The sequence below is a fragment of the Haliotis rubra genome, unplaced genomic scaffold (assembly GCF_003918875.1).
Source record: "Haliotis rubra isolate DU_JTF1 unplaced genomic scaffold, ASM391887v1 Scf9, whole genome shotgun sequence".
NCBI lineage: Eukaryota > Metazoa > Mollusca > Gastropoda > Lepetellida > Haliotidae > Haliotis > Haliotis rubra.
The window spans coordinates 2,090,063-2,115,507 of NW_025767634.1; the positions used below are offsets into that span (position 1 = coordinate 2,090,063).

At 39.3% G+C, this 25,445-nt stretch overlaps 1 protein-coding gene across 1 annotated transcript; it reads left to right on the top strand.

The window, feature by feature from the left end:
• Positions 1 to 7,594: 7,594 nt before the first annotated feature.
• On the top strand, positions 7,595 to 8,999 carry LOC124263870 (neuropeptide SIFamide receptor-like). Its single transcript, XM_046698591.1, has one exon. The coding sequence runs from the start codon at positions 7,624 to 7,626 to the stop codon at positions 8,368 to 8,370; it is 747 nt and encodes a 248-aa protein (XP_046554547.1). The 5' UTR covers positions 7,595 to 7,623; the 3' UTR covers positions 8,371 to 8,999.
• Positions 9,000 to 25,445: the final 16,446 nt, after the last annotated feature.

Sequence of the window (25,445 nt, forward strand, 5' to 3'; positions counted from 1 at the left end):
CCGGCAATACAAAGTCTGTTACTGCTTTGCGTTAGACTGTTGACTGAGTTTAAAGTCAAAAGCGATGAACATAATAGACGGTGACGAGCCAACGCTTTAAAAACCTGAATAAGAAAGAAATTTAATAAAACCTGAATAAGTAAAAATATAGTAATGGGAACGCGACAGCAGCCTGAATTTATTTCTATCCAAATTCCCTAAGGTCTAATAATATTAGAGTTTGGTGATCGCAAGTTCATTATGGATCATGAAATAATGAATTACGTCAATACTCATCTACCAGTCAAATTAGGGTTAATGACTATAATACCAGATCCATTAAGTGGTTCGACCGACAAGAGATATAGTTTCTGTTCGCGTTTGGATTTCGATTCGGAATAGGGAAGACAACCTGTCGACACTGACGAGTCTCTAAATATATGAGCTACAGTAAGTGAGTGAGTTTATATTTTACATCGCTCGGCAATATTACAGCCATATAACTATGAAAAATGTTGACAAAGGGCATTAAAATAGGTAGGTATATCACAGTTCTAAAATAAAAACAACTTGATGAAACTAAAAACAAGAAGACAGACGACTTAGCAGATTCATTCTTACCAATTAAAACCTGGTTATAAACAACTAACAACCATATGAGCTACAGAGTGAGTTAGTGAGTTCAGATTTAGTCACATCGGCAATATTTCAGCCATATCGTGACTTTAAAAAGCTACAAATAAATTCATAATAAACGTAATGTAATATAAAAACCTGTCGACGAAGGACAGTAAAATAACTAGATATAACAGATACAGATTTAAAACTAACATGTAACTTTAAAATTAAACAAATATTATGGACAATACAATAAAAAAACTGGCTGAACATCACATGTGAGCTACAGATGTGGACCGACTTTACTGCACTTGTCCTACTGCTATCCAGATGTGTCGTTTCCAAATTTCTATTTTCGAAGATGATGATGATGATGGACTTCCTTACGCTACATAAGCCATCATTTTAATCTACTAGGAACTTTCAACAGCAATGCCTTTGACGATTTGTGTACAAGTTCCTGTAAATATTGTAAAATATGACGTTTTTCGCGACTTTCGATTTGGATTAGAACCTTGTTAATGGCGGGAATCCTAACGAGAACTGGGACCTCTGGTGCGTCTAATTCCACTAACTGTATTATAAACCAATATTGTGGATGGTTATTCTAGGATTGTATCAGACCTCATGTATCTGCGACACCGATGATGCGATCAGCGTCATGATCCTACTATAATAATTGCCAGCTGGGACTGAGACCTGTACTCACTGACTATGTCACAATTTGGTTCGCTAGGGTTGTGGCGTGGGTACATTGAGAGTGAGTGACCGATTGAAACTGCAAGACGTGTACCCTTGTATTGGCGAACACGTGTCAACACTGAATGTCAGGGATCCATTCATATACTTTGCATCAACAGTTTGCCTTTATGTCCAATGGAATCTGTTTCGCCGGATAATGGAGACTGGTTATTCTCTAGCGTTGCACTTTTTGTGTTGTGCAACGTGTATGAGGGCGTGCATAGACATCGGGAGTTGAGGGGTGGGGTGGGGGCTAGGGACGGCAAGTTAGTTGATTGGTTGATGTTTAACGCCGCAATCCAGCTATATGGCGGTGGTCTGTAAATAATCTAGTCTGGACCAGACATTCCAGTGATCAACAGTATGAACATCGATCTACGCAAAGGGGATACGATGACATGTGTCAACCAAGTCAGCGAGCCTGCCCACCCGATCCCGATAGTCGCCTTTAACGACAAGCATGGGTAGCTGAAAATCAATTCTAACCCGGATGTTCACGGGTCGGCAAAGTAAGAATGACAAAGTCATGACCAGATCAGTGCTTTGTGTTGTCACGAACATCCTGCGCCGTCGGCGTACCCATTCAATCCACAGAGCTTATCCACACCAGCCGATTAGATGTGGATTTTAGATTCCAACGGACTTCCCACATCCACAAAACGTCCAAGCAAAGACAATTTGTGAGTGAGTGAGTGCGTGGGTTTAGTTTTACGCCGCACTCAGCAATATTCTAGCTATATGGCGGCGGTCTGTCAATAATCGAGTCTGGACCAGACAATCCAGTGATCAACAGCATGAGCATCGATCTGTTGAATTGGGAACCGATGACATGTGTCAACCAAGTCAGCGAGCCTGACCACCCGATCCCGTTAGTCGCCTCTTACGACAAGCATGGGTTACTGAAGATCAATATTCTAACCCGGACCTTCACGGGTCAAAGATAATTTTTATTTTTTCGAATATTAGCCTTCATTACCAATATTTAATAAGATTGCTCCATCCTCAAAACCTTGAATATTCATATATTTGATTATTTTTACGTTGTGTGAAATATTCGTAATCATCTTTATGTGGCTTACAAATCATCATGGTGCCACATTCATCATCAGAAAAAAATTCTTCTGGTTGGAACTAGGTTTAGCGCTGTAGTTTGACACTACACAAGAGTATGCTCAAGGAGCTACAACGTCATTACGCCCGTTCAGATGATCCGAGTGCACTCGATTTACATTCTCATTTCCCTGGAAAGTATACAACCAGTAGTGCCTCTGACGAGCGATGACGTGATCGATCGGCCGAACTTGGGACCGAATCCTAGTTTCGCTTCCACAACTGTACACGTCTACCAAAGATCACATCACATCAGTGCCCACTAGTTTCAAAAACCCTATGAACCTTGTGTGTGTTGGGGCTTTCAGGTGATCCGTCTTCATCTCACTAAGATACTTACACTCCGTTGTGTGAGAGTATTTATTTATCAGTGACTTCTTCATTAGTAACATCAGTTGGACAATCAGTTTACATAATTACTCTCTAATTTGCTGGATAAATAACCAACATCAACACTGCATGGAACCATGCCCTACATCCTGGAAACTAATTACTTCAGGGGAAATTGAGACAAGTGAAAGAAACTCATTAATATTGAATCTTTTAACGTAACGTTTGTATTACGATATGGGATTTGCGACACTTTCTCGTTCGTATACTGTTCTTATGCTAAAGCTTATTACCGAGAAGCCGACTTCAACGCCTGGTTTTTAGATAGAGATGTTCGTATTGTAAGATTTCACACGACAAGGATACACATAGACACGTATGAAAAACTAATTAGTACAAGCGTGGTTTTGAAATCTCAGTCGACGGTTCAAACACAAATACATAAACACTCTTTATTTAGTTACAATTATATCTCTTCGGAAACAATGTCATTCTGTAAAATGTCTGTTATATGTTGCATTCGGATATAATTGTATTCTCAAGTCATCGTCAGATGGACATAACCAGTTGTACAGATTTCAGATAACCAATTAGGATTAGTCTTTGTGTTGTTGGGTTTTTTTGTGGTGTTTTTAGGTGTGTGTATGTGTATTTGAAATGTTCATCGTGCCTTTCACCTCTATTTATAAATGTACAGTGGACTCTGTATAATCCGACACTCATTGGGACCGGGAAAAATTGTCGGATTATACAGAGTGTCGGATAATTCAATGTCTCCTTGCTTGAATACTTTTCAAACAGTACCCTACATTGTAACTGGCTTATATCATGAAATTAATGCTTAATAGCTATTTTCTTGGTAAATAAAGGGAAAAAACAAATTCTCTATTTACATGTACATGTATACCATTGGATTTATTATCTTCAGTACAATATACTTGCATGTACTACCATCACAGTCATATTCACACTTTCATGAAAATGTCCTCCATTGTAGACTGGTGTTCTTCATTTTCGACTCCAGTGCAAAGTTCTTAGTTTCAGCTTCAAGGATGTTCACTAGCTGAAGCAACCTGGCAATTGATCTCACCAAATTAATTGATCCCTTTCATCCTATGCTTGACAAAACATACCTATGTCCTCACATTGGCCACTCAGCTTGTAAAAACAAAGGTACAGGCGTTCTCAAACTGCTAATTACCTCCCAATTAGCAAGTGCTGGGACCAAAGAGATTATCAGTAACAGGATGTTAGTTGTCAACTGGCCATTGACAGGTTGATTGGCTATTTTAGTTCAATATGGGGAGAGGATGTCGGATTGTACAGATTAATAGTGTCATTGGGACCAGAAAATGGTGTCGGAATTCGGAATGTTCAGATGTCGGATAATGCAATGTTTAAATGATGATAACATAGAAGAACGAATATGTCGGAATTCACAGATTGTCGGATAATTCAGATGTCGGATTATTCAGAGTCTACTGTAGTTTTAATAGACATATTTGCATGTTCGTTTTTTTTTCTGACTTTCGGTTATTTTAATCCGATTCAAGATGATATTTTCCACCATTTACAGAAAAATAACATTTACATTTTGGTTTCAGACTGGCTGTTTGGGGCACTGCTCTGCAAACTTGTTCCATATCTTCAAGGGGTTTCTGTGTGTGCTTCAGTCAACACACTGGCAGCTATTGCAATAGACAGGTAAATGTACCTAACATATTGTATCCAAACCGTCAGGACTGGTATTTTTAGAGTGGCGGTTAGCTGTTCTACCAGGGAACGGTTCCAGCGAGACGTGCTGAATACGCTATTTGTCGCCACTAATTAGACATAGGATCCTTCCGTGATAATGCATGACCTAGTCTTGAAATGAACCGCGATGAGGTTACCGTGGTTACTGCCAGTGTTATGAATGTACATCACTTATGGTGTCTGGCTTTATCCTTATTGATGATTGTTTTGAAGATCATTCTTCTTATTGAGATGAGGGCTGAATGTTACTTAAAGGGAAATAAACGTGACCGGAACTCGATAAAAGGCCATTAAATACTCATATGCTATTAGCGTAAATGTGGTCTTGTTCTAACGCCCTCGGCTTGTGACCTATCACATGACTATTGTCGGCTAGTTTTCGTATAAACGGGTCTGTAACTGGATACACTGACCTTTCGATCACTTATCCTCGCCAACATGGTTTGTTGTGCAACACTTCGATCACGTTCTATATGTGACGGAACAGCTGATGTACTTAGATGAAAAGTGTGATTTCAGAAATATTAGCAAACGGCTTTATACATACATAAACTCGACCATTTGGTCTCGATGAATAGTTCTATGATTTTGTTTGTTTTTCTCCCTGTGTCTCTCACAGTGTGACAGGTTCGATCTTTGACCTGCTTAATAACTGAACCTGATTAGCTTGGTTTTAATCTGAAACCTTTCCCTGACTTAATACTTTATCAGTCTAATTTCGAAATCAGGGTGAGCTTAGATGTCTTGACAAGTACTAATGTCAGTTTATGGTTCTTAAATATGTCGACTGTATTTCAAGCCGACGCCACGGCTTCATGTGAATCAAACACCAACTGTACGGAACGAACACGAGTGAGTGAGTGAGTTAAACTTTATAGTCACATTGGCAATATTTCAGCCATATCGTGACTTAAAGTTATAAATTCATAATAGACAGAATTGATCTGTAAAAAGACTGCCAACGAAGGGCAGTAAAATAACCAGATCATCAGAGATAGAGAACTAAAACTAGCATGTAACTGTAAAATTCAAATTTTTATGGACCATACAATATAAACAACGGGCTGGAGATCACCAGCAACTACAGGTGCGGCTCCTAGGGACGGAACGAACACGAACGGACGAATAAAAGAACGCGAATCTATGAACACTGCAAGACTGGATTGCAATACCAGATACATCGTTTCCAGTAGCCGGCTAAGATGTCAAAGTCAAAACCTTTACAATCATTAGGAAGGGGAACTCGGCCCTTTGATCGGACGTTCATTGTATGTTTACGTCTAGACATCGTGATTAGTACTATGTGATGAACTGACTCATTAGCTCTGTGAAATGAGGGTAGTCATGAAAGATAGATTCAGATACATCATAATACCTTTGTAGACAAACAGAGGGTTTAATCATCAAATCAGTGAGTCAGTGAGTTAAAATGTTACAGCCATATAGCGATGAAAACAAGGTAATCATTTTAAAATATCTGTCGACAAAGGACAGTAAAACAACTAGACTATCACAGATATATATATATTTAAAGCTAGTAATAAAATCTAAAATACTTTAACTATGGAGGACGATACAACACGCTATAGATCGCTAACAACTGAAGGTAGATCACCGTACTAGGGACCATGGATTTGAGTTTAAGAATCAAATTTGGTTCGACAGCCAGTTATGCGTAGCCCAGTTTTGAGTGTTTCAGGAATAGCGAAAAGTACGTTTCTTATGCCTTTTTATCGTCAAAACAAACTTTGGATTTTTCTGAAAATTGAGTTATGACATTTTCACAGACTAAAAGAAATTTGTATTTAATCCTCATTCCATACGAAAGGAGGTCAGAACGTTGTTATTACTTGTCATACTACCAGGTGATGGAATACTTTTGCAATAAGGTCAGTATTAAATGTTGTTGGGGGGATGCCAGCAAGCGAAGTTGTCAACACAGAATCTCACTTCTTTATTGAAATTGTTTGCCTGTAACTTAAATCAACAGGGACATTTGTAACCAAGGGAATATGTTTTATTGTTTTAAAAAGCCCCATGATCTAATTTCAAAAGAAAAAGAAAACCCCTTACATCTACTTCACATAACTTGTACCACAACATTATACTCAAGGCGGTAAACTTACAGCTTATTTTATTGATTTTACGACTCAAAGTAAATATCCTCTTCTATCTCTGCTCATGTTTTCCAGGAATAATGACTCTGGTAAACAAACCTGCTCATGTATCAGGAAGTGCTACTGCAAAAACTTGATATCTTCCGGTACATTGGAATGTTCTTCAACTGATTGTCAAGTTACGTTTATGCAGACTTACAACAGCAAATATAATTGTAAACATACTTTGAAGGTCATAACTAGAATGATGAATGCGGTACGGTAGTCAAATCATTTGAGAATATGAATCTGAGAACGTCGACTGACGTCGGTCTGTGAAGAGACCGGCATGTTTAAAAATGTGCTACCGGAAGGCCGGACATTTCGAATACTCCTTTTGTCATCACTGATTTTCAATGATCCATTTCTATGTTTAATTTACGTGATTTGTTGCCTCGGATAAAAACGACTGGTTATTCTCTGACGTTTTAGTTTTACGTCATGATTATGCAAACATCAACATAAACATTATTGAGAAAACATTATGTCTGAAACATTATAAGCACCAACAAAATATACGTTTCCAGAATTTTCATGAAAAGATCAGAATAGTATTCCATTTTGCAAAGTTACATTTGCTGTTATTTGGCATTGCCGTAAAGGACCTTTAAAGATTGACATTTCAAAGAGTTTACTTTACTCGGTATATTACTCCAAGTAGGCAATCTATCTCAAACGGGGGCGGTGGGGAAGCTTAGTGGTTAAAGCGATCGCTTGTCACCCCGAAGACCCGGACTCCCCACATAGTGGGGAGCCCATTTCTGGTGTCCGTGATATTGCTGGAATATTGCTAAAAGCGGCGTAAAAACCAACTCACTCACTCACTGTCTGTCTCAAACGTGTGATGCGAAACAAATTATGCATAAGTAAACTAATGTTCGAACTCTGTTTCAGATACATTGCAATCTGCCACGTACTTGAGTTCAAGCTGACGATGAGATCTGCCAGGTTTACAGTGGCTGTCGTGTGGACTTTGGCTGCCTCCATTATGATCCCATGGATTATCTATTACCAGCAAATAGAGTACAGGACAGATCTACAGGTTCTCTATATCTGCTTTCCGAAGTGGCCAAGACCAGAACAAGCCCAAGAGTTTTTTCTCGCAATCTTCCTGTTTTGTTATATTTTCCCCCTTCTGCTCATCGTCATCTGCTACTCTATGATTGGTCTCAAAGTATGGAACAGAGATCTTGGCGGAATATGTTCAGAAAATGTTGTGATACATAGATCTAAAGTTAGAGTTGCCAAAATGTTGGGTATTGTTGTGCTCCTGTTTGCTCTGTCGTGGATGCCATTGTACGCTATAAACATAAAGCTGTCCTTCAACAGTCCAGGTATGCACAGCGAGGAAATGAGAATCATTCAAGATCTAATCATCCCTATGGCCCAGTGGCTGGGATCGTCCAACTGCTGCATGAACCCTCTTGTATATTGTCTCTTCAGCAAGAGAATGAGAGCGAGGATCAGAATAATGTTGACCTGCTCGTCCTTGATCAGAACTCGCCGGAAGCTTCTTAAACGATACTATTCAAGCACGAAGCACATGACTGTGGATTATTCGAATGGGCAGATCAAACTGGCTTTCAAAAGAACGCAGTTAAATGGTTCAGATGATCGATTCAGTAAGCTAAGTAGTGATACTCCAAAAGTTCTTGAGAGACATCGCATGTACAATCTGTAAGAGGTCAGATCTTATGTGATGTAAAGCGGGGCTGTTGCTTGAAGCTGGTAATCATCGTATCGTCCATACAGTTGATACTGTCTGCCATCGTCGTCTTATTCATGTACCGTGATGAGTATGCCACAAATACGATATTTTATGATACAATAGCTTTGTTCAATATCTCCTATTGAATCGCTTACCACAGTTCTATTCAATCATCGCGGTAATGTCAAGTATTGATGCATGTTTTACTGTTTGTTGCATTTCTTTTGTTTTTAATGAAGGAAATAAATTTGCGTACGTGCAAAGGGCTAAAGGGTTGTTTTACATTGACCAGTGAAAAGCAATTCCCCTGAATGATTGGTAGAATATGCTGTCAAGTTTGTTTGTAACAACAGTATCTCGCATTTGAAGAGAAAGTGAATCGCGATGTGTGTGAGATGTCGAACTTCACATGTTTTAAAAAAGAGGAATGTACTTGAAAAGCTTCTTCTTTGTTTGGTTGGGAGGATTGAGAAATGTCACAATTTGAGAAATGGAAATGGATCAAATAACCTTATCTTATATTCACTATCAGGTCGTGCTTGATAAAGGTTAAATGTTGCATAACTTGTCTCGACATGTCGCATTAAAAATCGAAATTGAAATCTTATTGTCTTCTTGTATTAACTTTTTAAGATAAAGTCTACCTGTTTATATACCAAACTAGTGTTAGAAGCGATTGAATGTACCTGCAATCATTGTATTGCACTCATGTTATAATACACTCGCGTGTATTTCTTTCTAGGAATGCTAAACACTTTAAAACATGTATGTACCAGCCGTATGTTCATATAGGTGGAAAGGAAACAATGGGCTTTGATCGCATTTGATCGCATGTTTGCCTGACCAGATGGTCACAAGTATATTGCTGCACAGAAGCAGAGTGAACAAATGAAAGTATAGTAAAATAACTAATAAACACTTTGAAATTTGTTTTTGGATGATGTTTTGTTTCTAATTTTCTATTAGAATGTTAATCGGATTACATGATATTATGAAAACTAATTCTGGTTCTGTGTGATGCAAATATTCTAATTGGCTTCCAGGTGCATATTTCTCGTGTGTGTGTAACATTGACTATGTATCTCTCCACAATTTTGTTCCCAAATTATTACGGCAATGAAAATTCAAAGAGACAATCTATGATAACCGCATATTTCTGTGCCACAAAGTGTCAAATGTTAAAGTATCGTGAGTGCGTGAGTATGGTATTACGCCGTTTTAGACGGGGGACACCAGAAATGGGCTTCACACATTGTACCAATGTGGGGAATAGAACCCAGATCTTCGGCGTGACGAGCGAACACTGTAACCACTAGGCTACCATACCGCCCCTAAAGTATCAAGAAGATCGTTATCGAGTGCGTACATAGATCTTTTATCTATGAAACATCCGTAAGTCCAAAAACTTTCAATGTTAAATTTCAACTTACCAGATTTTAAACGCAGTATTTTTGGCTGAAATATTGCCGGTGTGACGTTAAATATTAACTCACTCACTCACTCATTATCTATGAAACATTGCATGCTTCCACACTGTCAAGAGTCAATTACAAAGGTAACCAATAATCCGTACACTAGGATCTGATGTAAAAGCAAATAATAACAAAGAAATTTTGTATTATATTAACAATTGTGTATTGACTAAGTGTTCACAGCACTACAAAGGAACGCAAAATAGTGTGATACCACAATTTCAAATCAGTACAAGTACAATGACATCTAAATGGAGAAGCAGTGCTTATAGCAATAAATAGAGGCAATATTCTACAATCTGCAACAGTTGCTTTGCTTACAAAATAGGCGAAATGTGATCTTCACACTCTGTGCTGGTCTTAACGGGAATGTAATGCGAGATGTGATATGTCTGAATCCACAGTACGTCCCTTTACATCTAAAATTTATTTAGAGTTTGACATGTGCAAAGAGCAGTTCTCATCACAATAACTTCTATAATAATAACATATACATTCTCTAAATAATATAATCTGTCGCTGTATATGGTTGACTTCCAACGCTCATAACATACACCACCATCAACTCCCACCACCAACACGACCACCAAAGGCCTAGACTAAATCTGGCCACCAAAACCACCACATAGTTTGTTTCGGGGTGTATTTGGATCCTAGAGATGCATTATTGAAACAAAAATAATAATTGAAATTGATATAATGATTGCCTGTCTTGGCGTCAAGCGGATGAGGATGAGGATGTCGAAAACTGATCGATCAAACAAAATCTTATTTGATTATATCTGCCAAAATACTGCGCCTCAGCTTCATATTTGAGGAAAGCCTGGAGCGTTGACAGTTTAAACGTTTATCACTTTGTTGAAACTACGAGCACGAATAAAATAGTTCAATTTAAAAAATGAAATCTCACCAAACACTTTTTTTTACAGAAACACTAATGTCTTATACATTTTGTACACAATATAATCACATCCTGTATGGAGTTACTTGAGAGTTACTGATCATGTTTTGAACTGTAATAGAACTACAGGTAGGCGGCTGTTAATTCAAATGTATTGCAATATTTTCACCGAATACTGATACCATTTGTTTGGTCAGTCCGAAAATGTAATCGAAATGCCATTCTTCCTGCATTTAAGCTATGTATAGCGACGCCTTCTTGCAGAGCTTCTACCAGACAATACCATGTCATTAAAGAAGATCGATATTATTTAGTTCTTGCCTATGTTTCCAGTAATCGCCCTGGGAATGCTTAATAATAAAAATTCTTTCTTTCTCAATCCCGCACGGAAGGCAGTTTAATGTTTCCACATATTGTTCGCCTCCCACAAAAACGGGTTGTTTCGAAGAATGAAAGATATTTTACACCCATGTGAGCAATATTATTTGCTGGCTTGAGTGAAATATTAAAATCAGCTGACCATTGACAGAAGACAGGGCGATACACGGGTTTTAATTGAAGGAACCCAGCATACCACTCTGGGCTTCTCTGTCAAATACATTTATTGCCTCAAAATGATTTCACGCCCTTATTTAGATGTTTAGTCATATCGATGTCACACCCTTATTTTAGATGTTTAGTCATGTCGATACAATGCATGGTTTGTGTTAACATCTTTTAGAGAGGAAATATGTGTGACTGAAACCATATGATATAAATTGATAATCAATGATTACGATTGAAGTATGCTTATGGTCATCCAATATTGGACGCGTAATTTGAAGCTAACTTGAGCGGTAACGACATTCATTGCAATAGCACTATTGAGGATCCTGAAGGGAAATCTATGATTAGAGCCGTCAACTCATTTCGGGTGCAACACCAATATATCACTGAAGACGTGCCACATTGGCCACTGTCCTCGTTGACAAACGAAATCACGTGGGTTGGTTCCGTGGTATTATGGCAAAGCGGGTACACCCAACCGTTACGTATATCATCATCACTATTAAGTATCAATTTAGAAACCTCACACGGTGATTACATACGTGAATATTCCAAGGCACCTGGGCGAGGGATCCGTAATGAAGATGTTGCCATTGCTAACTTAAACCGACTCACAACAAATCTAGCATTCGAACCAGATTGTGTTTAAGTTTTGGAGATGCATATTTGCACCACTGGGTCAGCCTGGGGGTTAGAAAATTGCCTCTGTGGCAATTCTTTCCTAGACGTATATCCCAATTTCCGTGCTGTTGTCACTAATAATGATTATGTCACCCAAAATAAAACTAGAGATCGTGTATAAAAGGATTCATAAACTTAAGACTCAAGAACAGGCACAGCTATCCCTGCAGCAACGCCATCTCCGCGATTCTTCTGAAACAACATCCATCTTAGAACCATGATGAGGCGTCTTTGGTTGTCTTTACTTCCCTGATCTTTAGACCTCCACAGCAGAACGTGTTCACAACATCGTTAAGACCATACACAGGAAATTGGGCAGACCTCACTGTCGACATGGGAGACCCATTACTCATGATCGGCATCTAACACGGCCGGATCCGTGAACCTGACCTGACAATACTTGCTTTAAAACACACATGGGACGTCATTTTGGTGAATACACTCTCCATCATTTTTAAATCATCTGGTTTAATTAGTCATTAGCCTGAACCTACGTTAATTCATGTACATTTTGCTTTATTTTTGCAACTGCCATGAACGATTTCCGTCAATGTCAGAGCATGATTTGACACTTTGCGGTCGACCTATGGCTAAAACATAAAATCTATGATATTGCATATCAGCATGTTATCAACATGAATTATATAAACATACTTATCCATGTTCAGAGCTCTATATTCGCATAACCCTCATTTACGGTTTAGGAAATGTGTACATGCACGTGCAACAGTGGCAGAGAACAGTATTCCTCGTGCATCACGCGAGGGTGACAGATCTTGCACATATGCAGGGTACCAAGAGTTATGGTTTATTTTTAAAATATGTTCAACACAATAATAAAATTATTAATGAATCTTAAGAGTAGTAATGTGTTTCTAGTATCTCTCGGAGCCTTTTAAAAAAAGTTACTCGGCCATTATTTTGAAGGGATCAACAAGACAACCATATTCAGTTGGTGCTTCCAAGGAAACGATATCAAACCGCCGCATTTTCAGCTCGGATTATTTCAACCAGTTGGTTCGCAGAACCGTACGAGAATTGGTTGAGAGAACACAAAGTGAAGCCCAACGTCCAGAGATTCGCCCATTATTGCTTCACAGTCACCACAACGCATGTTAAGCCTAGTGTAATCAAAAGCTAGGACACATGAGTATGATGTAGCAGGATTAAAGTGCACAGGTATGTTGAAAGCGTTGTAACAGACTTTTCGAGTCGAGTAGTAACATGACGGGATGAGATGTATAAACGCCTACGACAGGACCAGAACCAGCTGGGCCAGTCTCTGCTTGAGATCATCTTCAATTAACGCACAGGCGTTAATCTGTCCAGTCTTGGCCTTCTTGGGTGGTGGTGGTGGTAGTAATGTAAAAAGCTATTACTGTTTAGGTTGTTGTTCGGAAGTGGTAACCAACGTTTCAACCATGTTTCGTCTCGTCACAAGTATATTTTGAAAACAGTTTTCAACAGAGCTAGATTCCATAGGGCCAGTGTTGTGTTCACTGTTACCAAATTCCTTTTATGTGAGGCTCAGAACATATTAATCACTCCTGGTACAGTTAACGTTGCTCCGGATAATTAAATGTTTTGTGTTACCCTGGAATTAACGAGGACTTACTATGAGAGACGCCAGGAATTAATTCTATATATAAGCTGGGGTTTTGTAATCATTGTGTTGAGACTAAGTGTCTGATCAGTAAGAAGAACCTCGAAAGTAGATTACAAACCAACATTTGATTAAAACTATTAATCTGTGACTCGACTTTTCTGTCACAGACGACGATTACATCTTATAGACTTTATAGCCTATTTTGAGTTTGTGAACGAATGAAATCAATTACAGGGTACTTGAAATAGGCGCATTAATCTCTTCACGCATGAAAGTAACACTATCGTTACACAGATATGTCTCATTCAAAGGTTTATTGCACAAATTGTAATTTTGGCCACCACAATCTCTTTCTCGTATATGGTCATGTCTTCAGAACATGTATACACCACTAGCACGTTACATACACATATAGTTAGTTATGAAGCGCGGAAGCAAGTGGATCAAATTCTGAATTGAAGAGACCAAGTTACAATTTGGTCATGTAGGATTAGCATCAATGTGTAGGCTTCTGTTACCCTTTGCAGTGTAGATATATTATTACCTGTATGGCCAATACTCATATACATCATTATTGGTATATGACCTAACATGCGTAATTTGTTGAGCAGTACATGAGAGTGAGTGAGTGCGTTAACTACTACAAAACCACTAAAGCTAATTCTCAAGGCGAAACACGTGTTTCTGAATCAGTACACCCGTGAAGGTCTGGGTTAGAATTGATCTTCAGTAACCCATGCTTGTCGTAAGAGGCGACTAACGGGATCGGGTGGTCAGGCTCGCTGACTGGGTTGACACAAGTCATCGTATCCCATTTGCGTAGATTGATGTTAATGCTGTTGATCCCTGGATTGTCTGGTCCAGACTCGATTATTTACAAACCGCCGCCATATAGCTGGAATATTGCTGAGTGCGGCGTAAAACTAAACTCATTCACTCACTCAGTACAAACCGCCGCCATATAGCTGGAATATTGCTTAGTGCGGCGTAAAACTAAATTCAATCACTCTGAATCAGAACTGTCCACTACCAAGGGGCCATGCCCAATGGCGTCCACAATCAGGTCACATTAACCTCTTCAATGAAACACTGGTTCCACTCGTCATTACAAAACACACTGTAAGTCAACAATCACATAGGCAGAATGGAAATGGTTCTTGAAAGAGCACTACACCCGTTTCATTTCGATACAGCGATTCAAGAATCTAAACTGACCGATATTGGCTGAAGAGTTAACTTTTAATTGTTTATGCCGAAGCAAACCCTCAATCAAACTGTAAGTTAGCAAGGCAGAGCATCGTGACTGGCTACACGATATCGATTTTTCTTTCCAAGAAGCAAACTGAGAACTAGCAAGACCATAAGATGATCTAACCGCAAAAACACTTCATCATATCATTGATAAACCATAGGGATATATGACCAAGCCTTTCATAACTCACCTGCTAAACTTAGAGGGCTTTTGCCTCATGATATCCAATCATGCATATGCATATCCAATAAGGCATATATTCCAGTACAACCGGGCTTCTAGTGCTCGCATTTTGAATTATAAATCTTTCTATCATTTTCGAATCCAAAGTTCATGCCTGCAGGTTTGAGTAGTTCATGCTCCAAATTCGGAACCAAACCTATAATAACAACAAAGCCAAAAATGATGATGATTAACTTGTTAATATCTTGTTGGTGGTTGATAAAAGTGCCATTTTTTCTCGGCACAAATAATAGTAACAACAACGAGACAAATATATTGGGTCAGAATTCCATTGCAGAAGTTAATGTTCAGCGAGTGACATTACCTAGTGATTAGACTAGATATCTTGGTCATAAGGCTTATAGGAAAGGTCATTGACGTTTTCTAACCATCCCTTAGAAAAAAACTGACCTCAAGGCAGTAAAATGATATATTTCAAACATAATCACCTTCTACACTGATACACTTTTGCGAACCATGTTTGGGGGGATTTTGTCCCACTTTAGTAGATGCCAGTCTCTTGGATGTCTCCGCAGCTGCTATCATCGCTGAAGTCGAAATGGGCACTGGCTTTGTGTTTGGGAATAGAGAATACGGAGAATAATTAGGTTACTTTAATGTAGCCACAGCGGTGACTGATGTGTAAACTGCTGCATTAACGTGATGGGAGAGCACACCATTTCCTCCTACGGCCCATCGTCTTGATCTCATTTCGTAATTGCCTGAAAAGAGAAGAATCATATGTTCCATTTTTTGTCAAGCCTTTTGGAAGATCGACATCCCAGAACACAGTCTTATTTGGAGGTTGGGATGTCAAGTTCTTTTACTATTGGGGTGCCTGGGGCGTTTTTTATCAAATGTCAGAAGAGTTTGGAGATATTTTTCTTCAGCCAAAGTGTATGTGGTAACAGAATGTAATCTATCTTTACTTATTGTTAATCTATAACCTGTTTTAGTCACGATATGGCTGAAATATTGTGAAATAATAGTGACTTCAAATTTTAACTCACTCACTCATTCTGTCTGAGAAAACCTTCCGAACTGACAATATGATGCTCAGTGACTCGCCGATTGGTCATCACCGCATTTATCATGTTCTGGATCTGTTTTGGCTTGATGACGTTCCAGAAAGCTGTTGGTGTTCACAGATCTCCCTGATACAATTTAACATTCCTGCCCACCTGACATTTTAGACGGCAAATGTCCCATATGTCGTACTCATATCTCTGCATGACGCTCCATTGTGTCGATGTCCATAAGTGAGAGAAAACAGTAATCACTGCGAAACAATTTGCGAAACGTTTTACGGGATAAATGTCTGTGACATTATGAGACGTCCACGAAAAACGCTTACTATCACCCCGTCAGTGAAAGGTGGATCTGAGCCAGTTTAATGCAGTGCCTTTGATCAGACTGGGAGGGCATCTCTTACAACGTGAAGAGTTACTGTTGTACAGCGGTTTGTAGAGCGTAGAAGCTTGTAGTGTTTACAGGCGAGTCCAGATTCACAACAGACTTTCGGCATATGCACAGACGTGTCTAGAAGGGGTTTAACGAACGTCATGAAAAAGTCAACGCAAGGCAACATGACTAATCTTGGGATGGGTCTGTTACGATGGGGGCAGGATCACCGTGGTCTCACATTTGTGTTTCGACCGTGGACAGTCTAGAAATTGCATCACAGTCCTTCCGTGTCATATTTTATGTCGAGTAGATTTCTAAAGTTAAAAATGTATTCAATAAAACCTATGCGTAACCGAATTCAGTGTGAAATCAACACGGACCTGCTATAAAATAACAGTTGTAGTATACAACTAGCTAGGACAATCATTTGGAGCAAACACATGATACATTGCAAACAAGTGACAAAACACCGTCAATGAATGAATGAATAATGTGAAACACGTCAACTTCTCAAATGTTGTAATTTGTGCACTAACGCCAACAGATTATGAAGTACTCTGGTAAATCAGTCTTGTAGTAGTTCCCCAGTTGCGGCTACAATTACCAATTACTTGTTATCCTTTCATTTTGATCCATTTTCACAAGGCCATATTTACACCAATCGAATAATATTAACCACCGTTACATAGAATGATAGGAAACTGTAATTACCAAGAAGCTAGTCAGACACAGACAGACGGTATATTAGGGGAACATGAAGTTAGAAACGGATTGGGGATTGGGGTTTCACATTTGGGATTCGAATCCCGAATTTGAATGTCTTTTTCATATTCGGGTTTTTTCCTTTGCACATTCGGCACTCGGCATTCGGTATTTGGTATTTGAACTCTTATTATGCATTTCTTCAACACATCTGGAATTCGGAACTTCAGTCCTTGGAACTATACTCTTTGCACCTTCATCTGTCAAACCTATCTATCCTCGACGTTACCGTGCAGATAGTCAACGGTCCTGAAGATCTTCCCTGTTTGCAGGCGTCAACCCTCGATGACGATCGAGCAAAGACGAACAATGTCAATATTCAATATTTCATCCCCCTTCTAATGTACTAGGGCTCGTTGTGTACCTGGGTAACTTAACAACATAAACAACCAAACTACAGTTTCCGACATTTGAACTTCAAATCTGAGTTTTCTTAAAGTTTGGGTTTCGGGATTTGAATCCTGAATCTGAATTTTTTTTTCATATTCGTTTTTTTTATTTTGCACATTCGGCACTCGGCATTCGGCATTCGTATTTGGTATTTGGACTTTTATTATGCATTTGATTAACACATTTGGGGAGCGAGTGAGTGAGTTTAGTTTTACGCCGCACTCAGCAATATGACAGCTATATGGCGGCGGTCTGTTAATAATCGAGTCTGGACCAGACAATCCAGTGATCAACAGCATGAGATCGATCTGCAGAATGGGGAACCGATGACATGTGTCAACCAAGCCAGCGAACCTGACCACCCGATCCCGTTAGTCGCCTTTTACGACAAGCATGGGTTACTGAAGGTCAATTCTAACCCGGACCTTCACGGGTATTAACACATCTGGAATTCGGAACTTCAGCGTCCTTGTAACTATACTCTTTGCACCTTCATCTGTCAAACGTATCTATCCTCGACGTTGCCGTGCAGATGGTCAACGGTCCTGAAGCTCTTCCCTGCTTGCAGGCGTCAACCCTCGATCACGATCGAGCAAAGACGAACAATGTCAATATTCATTATTTCATCCCCCTTCTAATGTACTAGGGCTCGTTGTGTACCTGGGTAACTTAAAACATAAACAACCAAACTACAGTTTTCGATATTTGAACCTCATTTTCCTTAACATTCAGGTTTCGGGATTTGAATCTGAAAAAAATATTCAGATTCGGGATTCCAATCCCAATCCGTTTCTAAATTCATGTTGCTTTATATTAGTAGCTTTTCGTGCCTTCACATGTCAAAACATTGTCTGGGAGCGTGGTCAGACAAAGCATTGTACGACTGAATAAGTATATGATTTACAGTCTGCGAGCGACCTCTACGTCTCCTGTGGCTACAGACCGGTGCATGCCACCCACCCTCCTTTTCCCAAACTCCTTAAATAGCAACCAATTATACGTTTTTGTTCACGTGTTCACCTTTGAAAGTTTATAGATGAACATTGTAAAATAAGAGCGGTTGCGGATTTGGAAGACACCGTAGTGGCTTTTGATAATAGCGTCCTATTTATCCGCAGTAGGGTCATATCCGTTGTCTTTTCGCCTGTGACTAGGTCTGAGAGTGAATTTACAACATTGATTCGGCATAATATCAACAAATGATGACTTGATTTAAAAAAGCCTCTATGAGCACTTCACAATAAGGTAACCATCCCAGATAAAGTTACTTCTTTGAGAGGCATTGCTATGTTCAAGGAAGGGTGACAATAAATGGAAAGCAACTTCTTTCGGTAAGAACGACGTTTAGTTGTAGGTTCTAATACAGTTATGATTTGCTTAATTCTCATGTATTCATCCTTCGTTAATCCCAGATAACCATGGATTTCAGCGATGTAAACGTCTACTAACTGCATCACTGTCCTCCATCATACAACTTACACAGAGTGGTCGATAGCTTCAATGCTGTTCACGCTTTCAATTTAAATAGCATAGCTGAAAAAGAATATACAAACGGCATGTATGCTTGATGAAGCTATTCATCGTATGTTCGTATCCCACAAAGTTAAGTGGATGAAAGTACTTTGTCTAATGCCCGTGTTTGTTCCGTTCAGGTGCATTTCAAATTCATTCGCAGGAACGTAATGTGTTAATAGAAGAAGCATAAACATGAATGGAGTGCTTTTGATGTGTGATATACGCACCAATGATACTAAGTAGCACACGTTTCCCAGATACGATACGTCACAAGTAATTACTCCGCTGATGCTCAATAACAGGTGAACATGTACATTTTTAACGTGATTTCATTTTGGCTGAGTAACACCATCCATGCACGTTCTGGTTCAACCAGAGTTCCCCATTGAGAAGTTTGTTCCTCGTGTCAAGGCTATCTCTGAGAAGCCGCTTCATTACAGTAGTAATTGACCAATTATGCCATTGCTTGCGTGGGAAAAGGTTGCACTAAGCCAGAACGCCTACAATTGTATTAGGGAAGTGGCTAATTTGGACGTGTAAAGTATACTTCTATTTACTAGATACCTTATATAGTGCCTTTCAATAGCATGTACGTAACCAAACCGGATTTCTGTCTACTCGCTGATATTAAAAGACCACTGCTGCTATGGAAGCTTCCCTATAATGCCTCTCTCTATTGCCACCTGTCACGCTGCTCAGACGGAGGCCTTCAGCACTGAAGATTATCGTCAGTGTAGCTCGAATTATCCTATTTATAACAGTGTTGAATAACATTTGTTACTAATATAGCATTAGTGTTTTGCATTTACATGACTCATTTCCTCTCCATCTTGCCTCCCGAGAAAATCGGCAACCTGATGCAATTAATTCGACAAAATTCCCTTATATGGTAACATCTCGAAGCTACCAGAACCTGACTGTCGTTCAAAACGTCTACGTAGACCAATTTGATAAGAACGTGCTATCAAAATGTTGTTAAATGACATACAAACAAAGACTTACAATTCACATTTTATGAGATGGAATTTTATCAGTGCGTATTGACTAACGGGTTGTTAAACAGCATGACTTCGGAGAAAAATGATTTATGTAAGCTATGTTATACTCCAACATTTTACGACAATTTATCCACTTGAAAAGGTCAGCAGAGTGTGACATTCTATGACATACTACTCAAAATGTTGAGGACCATTCGGTTCGTTTATATTATTACGTGACAAGAAACATTAACAATAGTGATAAGAAAGAAGCAGGTTGCTTTTACAGTTTGTGAATAATACATGCAGACGAAGTGTACATCCAGCAACAATCTTTGTCACAACGTGCACGCATAAGGATTTTGGCTGAACACCCCTGATCTGCTTAAACTGAAATGCTGCTTTAAAACGACGTTGTGTCCAGCCTACTTTACACAAAACCTGGTAATTTTGATACCACAGACTGAAATATTACTCACGATTGGTTCGATAGCACCTGCTATTAACTAAACATATAAATACCAGTATTTGAAAAGGATAATCCTTCAACTTCGGAGAAATGAGTGTAGATTTGCGTCATTCTCCAAGGACTGTTTATGATCCCGAGACCTCCAATGGGGTATTTACGACAAACGTAAACGTTTTTTGGAGCCATTCAATGTACTATCATGACTGAGTAATCGAAAATAAATACATACAATTATTCCCCCCAGAGAGGGTTTATCCCTTCTGAATGTGAACAGCAGCTGCAATAAGCCTCGGTAATCGTGCGATTAAACATAAAACGCTGCACTGATTGACATTTTTGCTCTCGTTGTATGTGAATGGCGTCTGGTCAGTATAAAACATATCGTATTGCAATGTAAGATTACTGTATTGTAAAGAGAGCGTTGGTGTTTCATTTCGTAGGGCCCCGCCATGAACTGAGGTGAGGTGAAATAAAGTTTAACGTCGCCTTCAAGGCTATTTCAGTTACATTCCGGCGTGCGTGTACGTGTGTGTATGACTGTTCGTATTTGCTCGGACTATTAACGATATATATCTGTACGTGTCCTTTCATCATGGAATGACGGGTCCAAAAGTGATGTGCATGATATTGCATCGCAATGTTAAGACAATGTTAAGGCAATGTTAAGACAATGTTAAGACAAGGGTAGATCATGGACATATCATGGTACCTATAGACCACATCAGATCACGGACATGTCATGGTACCCAACGTATTTCACATTTACACAAGAAATGGGACATTTTTAAAGATCTAATTGGTGAAAATGCAGTGTATCCGTTCAACAAAAGTTGGACATACTGGACATACCCATTTGCACTAGGTGTCATCATTTCATACTTCCAGAATCCACTTTCAATTTCATGAAACCTTTCCAAGAATTGTCAGTGCTAACAACACGAGTCTCGAAAGTTTAAATGTCATTATTTCTTGAAAGCCAAGACAACAATTCGAAACCAATTATGAGGTGAGGTGAGATGAAATGGGATTTAACGTCGCACTTAAGAATATTTCGCTGATATGACGACGTGCATGCGTGTGTATGTGTGGTTTCTTGTACTATTCCAGACCTAATCTGGTTTTATAGTGCTAGCTCACTGAGGTACCATGCCGCAGTTAAGCATGAATACCCACCCCACACAGACACATTATACTGACTCCGAGTCGACGAGTCCTTGCTGTACCTATTAATGCCGAGCGTATACAAGTATTTCAAGTATACATTCTACCGATACATAAGCTGCAAAACATAAATCATATCAAATCTATATGTCAAGGTGTCATATACTGAATAAACTGGTCAAACGTATCTAAAGTCTCAAGAAATGTCTAATTAGAAATTAATTAAGCTCACACGGAATCCTCATTGTTTTACTTAATGAGTCGGATCTAACTGCGTAGAAGACGATATTAGTGGTGTCTGGACGGACGATTTATTTGAGGCGATTAACGTCGTGGAACGCCTTTGTCTTGGTGAACGAGGATGTATGCCCTTTAAGACTTGCTATACATTACTGGGAACGATTTAAACGTTTATATGATACGGTGTAAGGCACTAAGTGGCTAGCTGTTGGGGCTGCCGATGAAAAATGCTGCAAGTGCTTCATCTGATCAGGAAGTGTAAAAGATCTGCGTTATCGGACCGGGCGGAGAATAACATATATCCGTATTTCCGCGGCCAACGTGATAAATTGTGTGCAATAAATCGTGCTGTGTTGGTGCGGACGTTATTGTCAGAGAATGGATTGGATGCATACGTTCGGATCCGTGTTGTCAGGCGTGACGCACAGACAGGCAGGGCGTCTCCACAATTTATAGACTCCCCAACTTGCAGACAGCTTAAACAAGCCAAATACATTTATCTATTTACCTCTTCACTAAAATGGTATCACCCCAACATACACCATTTTGCAGACATGAGTCACGGAAGCATCAGTGTCTCCATTTACTATATTTGTCAAACATAAATTCAAATAACAAAGTGTATTGATTTCATCTGTCACTGTTTTAGAATTTCGCATTTAAATACAACCGACGACCAGCATACACAAGTTCCAAATATTATGATTTAAGCACTTAATTTAAGCATCCAAGTCGGGTTTTCAGTCCGTGAGCAAATTGCTCCTCGAGTCGACCATAGCAATTGTCACCCTCACTTGAAGCGGGAAGGGCACATGGATCCAGCTGGGCAATCTTGACTCTGTCTCCTCCTGAGGGTTCTTGATGATTACAATGAAATGTAATGAGTTGAATGGGCGGTAAAGGTTTAGTGGTGGTTCCAGGGGAAACGTACGCGTCGCCTTGATGTTGTTCACTTCCTCAGTTTGAGGTGCATGTGGACTAGAGTTGATAGCATCTAAGTGTCATCTGAGATTTGGGGGATGGGAAGTTGAAAGGTTGGGCAGCTCTTACCATCGATTGACTGACGCCCAACCTCTGGGAGACAGCTAGACGAAGGCGATAGGTCTAACTCCACACCTTTGGGGCGGTGGGGAAGCCAAGTGGTTGAAGCGTCCTTTACGCTGAACCCTATTCCTGGCGTCCCCGCCGTGATATTCATTGGGTATAGCGAAAAGCTGCGTAAAACTAGACTCACTCCACTCACTCCACATTGCCGTCGCGGCGGCTAAGACGCCTGATATGTCAGAATGGGCTGTTCATGCAATGGTGTGGTGAGAATCTGCTTCAAATGGGTTTTATCAATTAATTTCCTTACCGTTATTCCAGTAAATATATATAGAACCGACGACAACAACTAAAAATCATTGGACATGATTACATGAGTCTGTCAATCCTGAACCACAACGGTGGCACTCGCCAGAAACGCATGCAAAGGCAAGGTAATTTTTCAAATGAACAAACAGTGGAATATATTGTACAAGACAAAATAGGGACATTTATTGGCCACCATTTCGTTTGTGATATGTCAGATTTTTTTAAAAAAAAGTATCCACATATCTACTATAAAACCATTTGAAATGCCTCAGTCAGAGGCGATGACGATCATTCATATCTTCGAGAATTATTCCCTCAAAGAAATGAAGACACCAAATGCTGGTAGAGGTTAACTGACCATTAAGGAACGACATATTATCCCTTGACAAGCATCTGAATTTTGTGGTCAAATTTTATTGGTTTGATTGTGCCAGGTCGAAATGAAATTCCAATATATACACATAAAGAAACAGCATACAAGCTTGCCATGATGCAACAGAAATACGGTATAAAGCGGCGTATCAATCAATCATTCAATGGTTCATTTACGAAGCTGACATTATTGACATGGAAGCGTTTATTTCAACAATGGCTCCCACAGATGCTGATTTGGTTTCTTCACACTCGTTTTCATCCTTATTGGGCTTGTGACCACATTGACAACACACAACTACGGACAGTACTTTCTATTTCATAAGTATTTGAAATGGTTAATAATCACGACTGCTAGGTACATTTCTTAGCAAGAACTACTGACTGAATTCAAAACACGATTCAATGAGATAGAAGCCATGTGTTTATTGATTGGAGCTCAGGCGTTGCTTAAAGCTCCAGTCCCACTTCCGACCACATGCGGGCACACTTCCTTATGGTTTCTATTATTGAAGCTATTTGTCTGTGATTAACCTTGTTTTGGTTCCGCCTACATCTAACCGATATAGTGACGCTTGATCACAGACATGCCTGACGTGCACTGACGCATTATTACCCTTGGAGTGACACAGAGAACAGTTACCAGTAGCCTAAATCACAGTGGGCAATTACACACATCATCCGTAGGGACTACTTATTATGAAAATAGCTGTTTATTGTTACATAGAACATATGAAACCAATGAGGCAATTATACTAGTATCAGTTGACGTTAACTGGATATTTCATCAGAATGGGACAATATCCTTATCATATCCCGATCAAATGAGAGGTACCTAAATAAAAAATGAGGAATATTATTTTCATTTAATATGTTTGTAACGATGTAACCCGTGAAGGTCCGGGTTAGAATTGATCTTCAGTAACCCATGCTTCTCGTAAGAGCCGACTAACGGGATCGGCTGGTCAGATTCGCTGACTTGGTTGACACATGTCATCGTATCCCAATTGCGCAGATCGATGATCACGCTGTTGATCCCTGGATTGTCTGGTCCAGACTCGATAATTTACAGACCGCCGCCATGTGGCTGGAATATTGCTGAGTGCGGCGTAAAACTAAACTCACTCACACTCACTGTAAAGAGGTATATTCAAATAATTACCTTTAATTGCTACATATACTGTTAATAGTGGATGAACGGTGATAGATATATTCTAACTAACCAACGTTGATGCAACTTGCATTGAATGTAACTCAATATGTACCAATACGTATTGGGCGGAGTAATGCATGGGTAAGTCACGTTTTTTGTAATACTTTTGAAATATTTTTTAAAACATCTGTAAGGAAATATAACGTTCAGACCCAACTCAATATTTACCAATGGTAAATGAGAGGACCAATGCATGGGTACATTATGGGTTTTTAAAAACTATGTGTAAGGAAATAAAACATACAACGATTTGAATGTCACATTGTCATCATACAGATGTCATGTGATGTTCATTGTGCTTGGCACTTGCATGTTTCTTTCAAACTTTCGTGAAACAGTAGAGTTTGCTATTGACACTCCCGAACAGCAACCGATTTCTGTTGACCGATATCAATATTGGCTGTTTAAAGTGGCCAACTTTACAAATGTCATGGACATTTCATTATGCTATGGATTTAGCCTTGTTGAAGGTTATACCTAATTCGTTTAGACCAAGACGTTGTTTTGCAGGA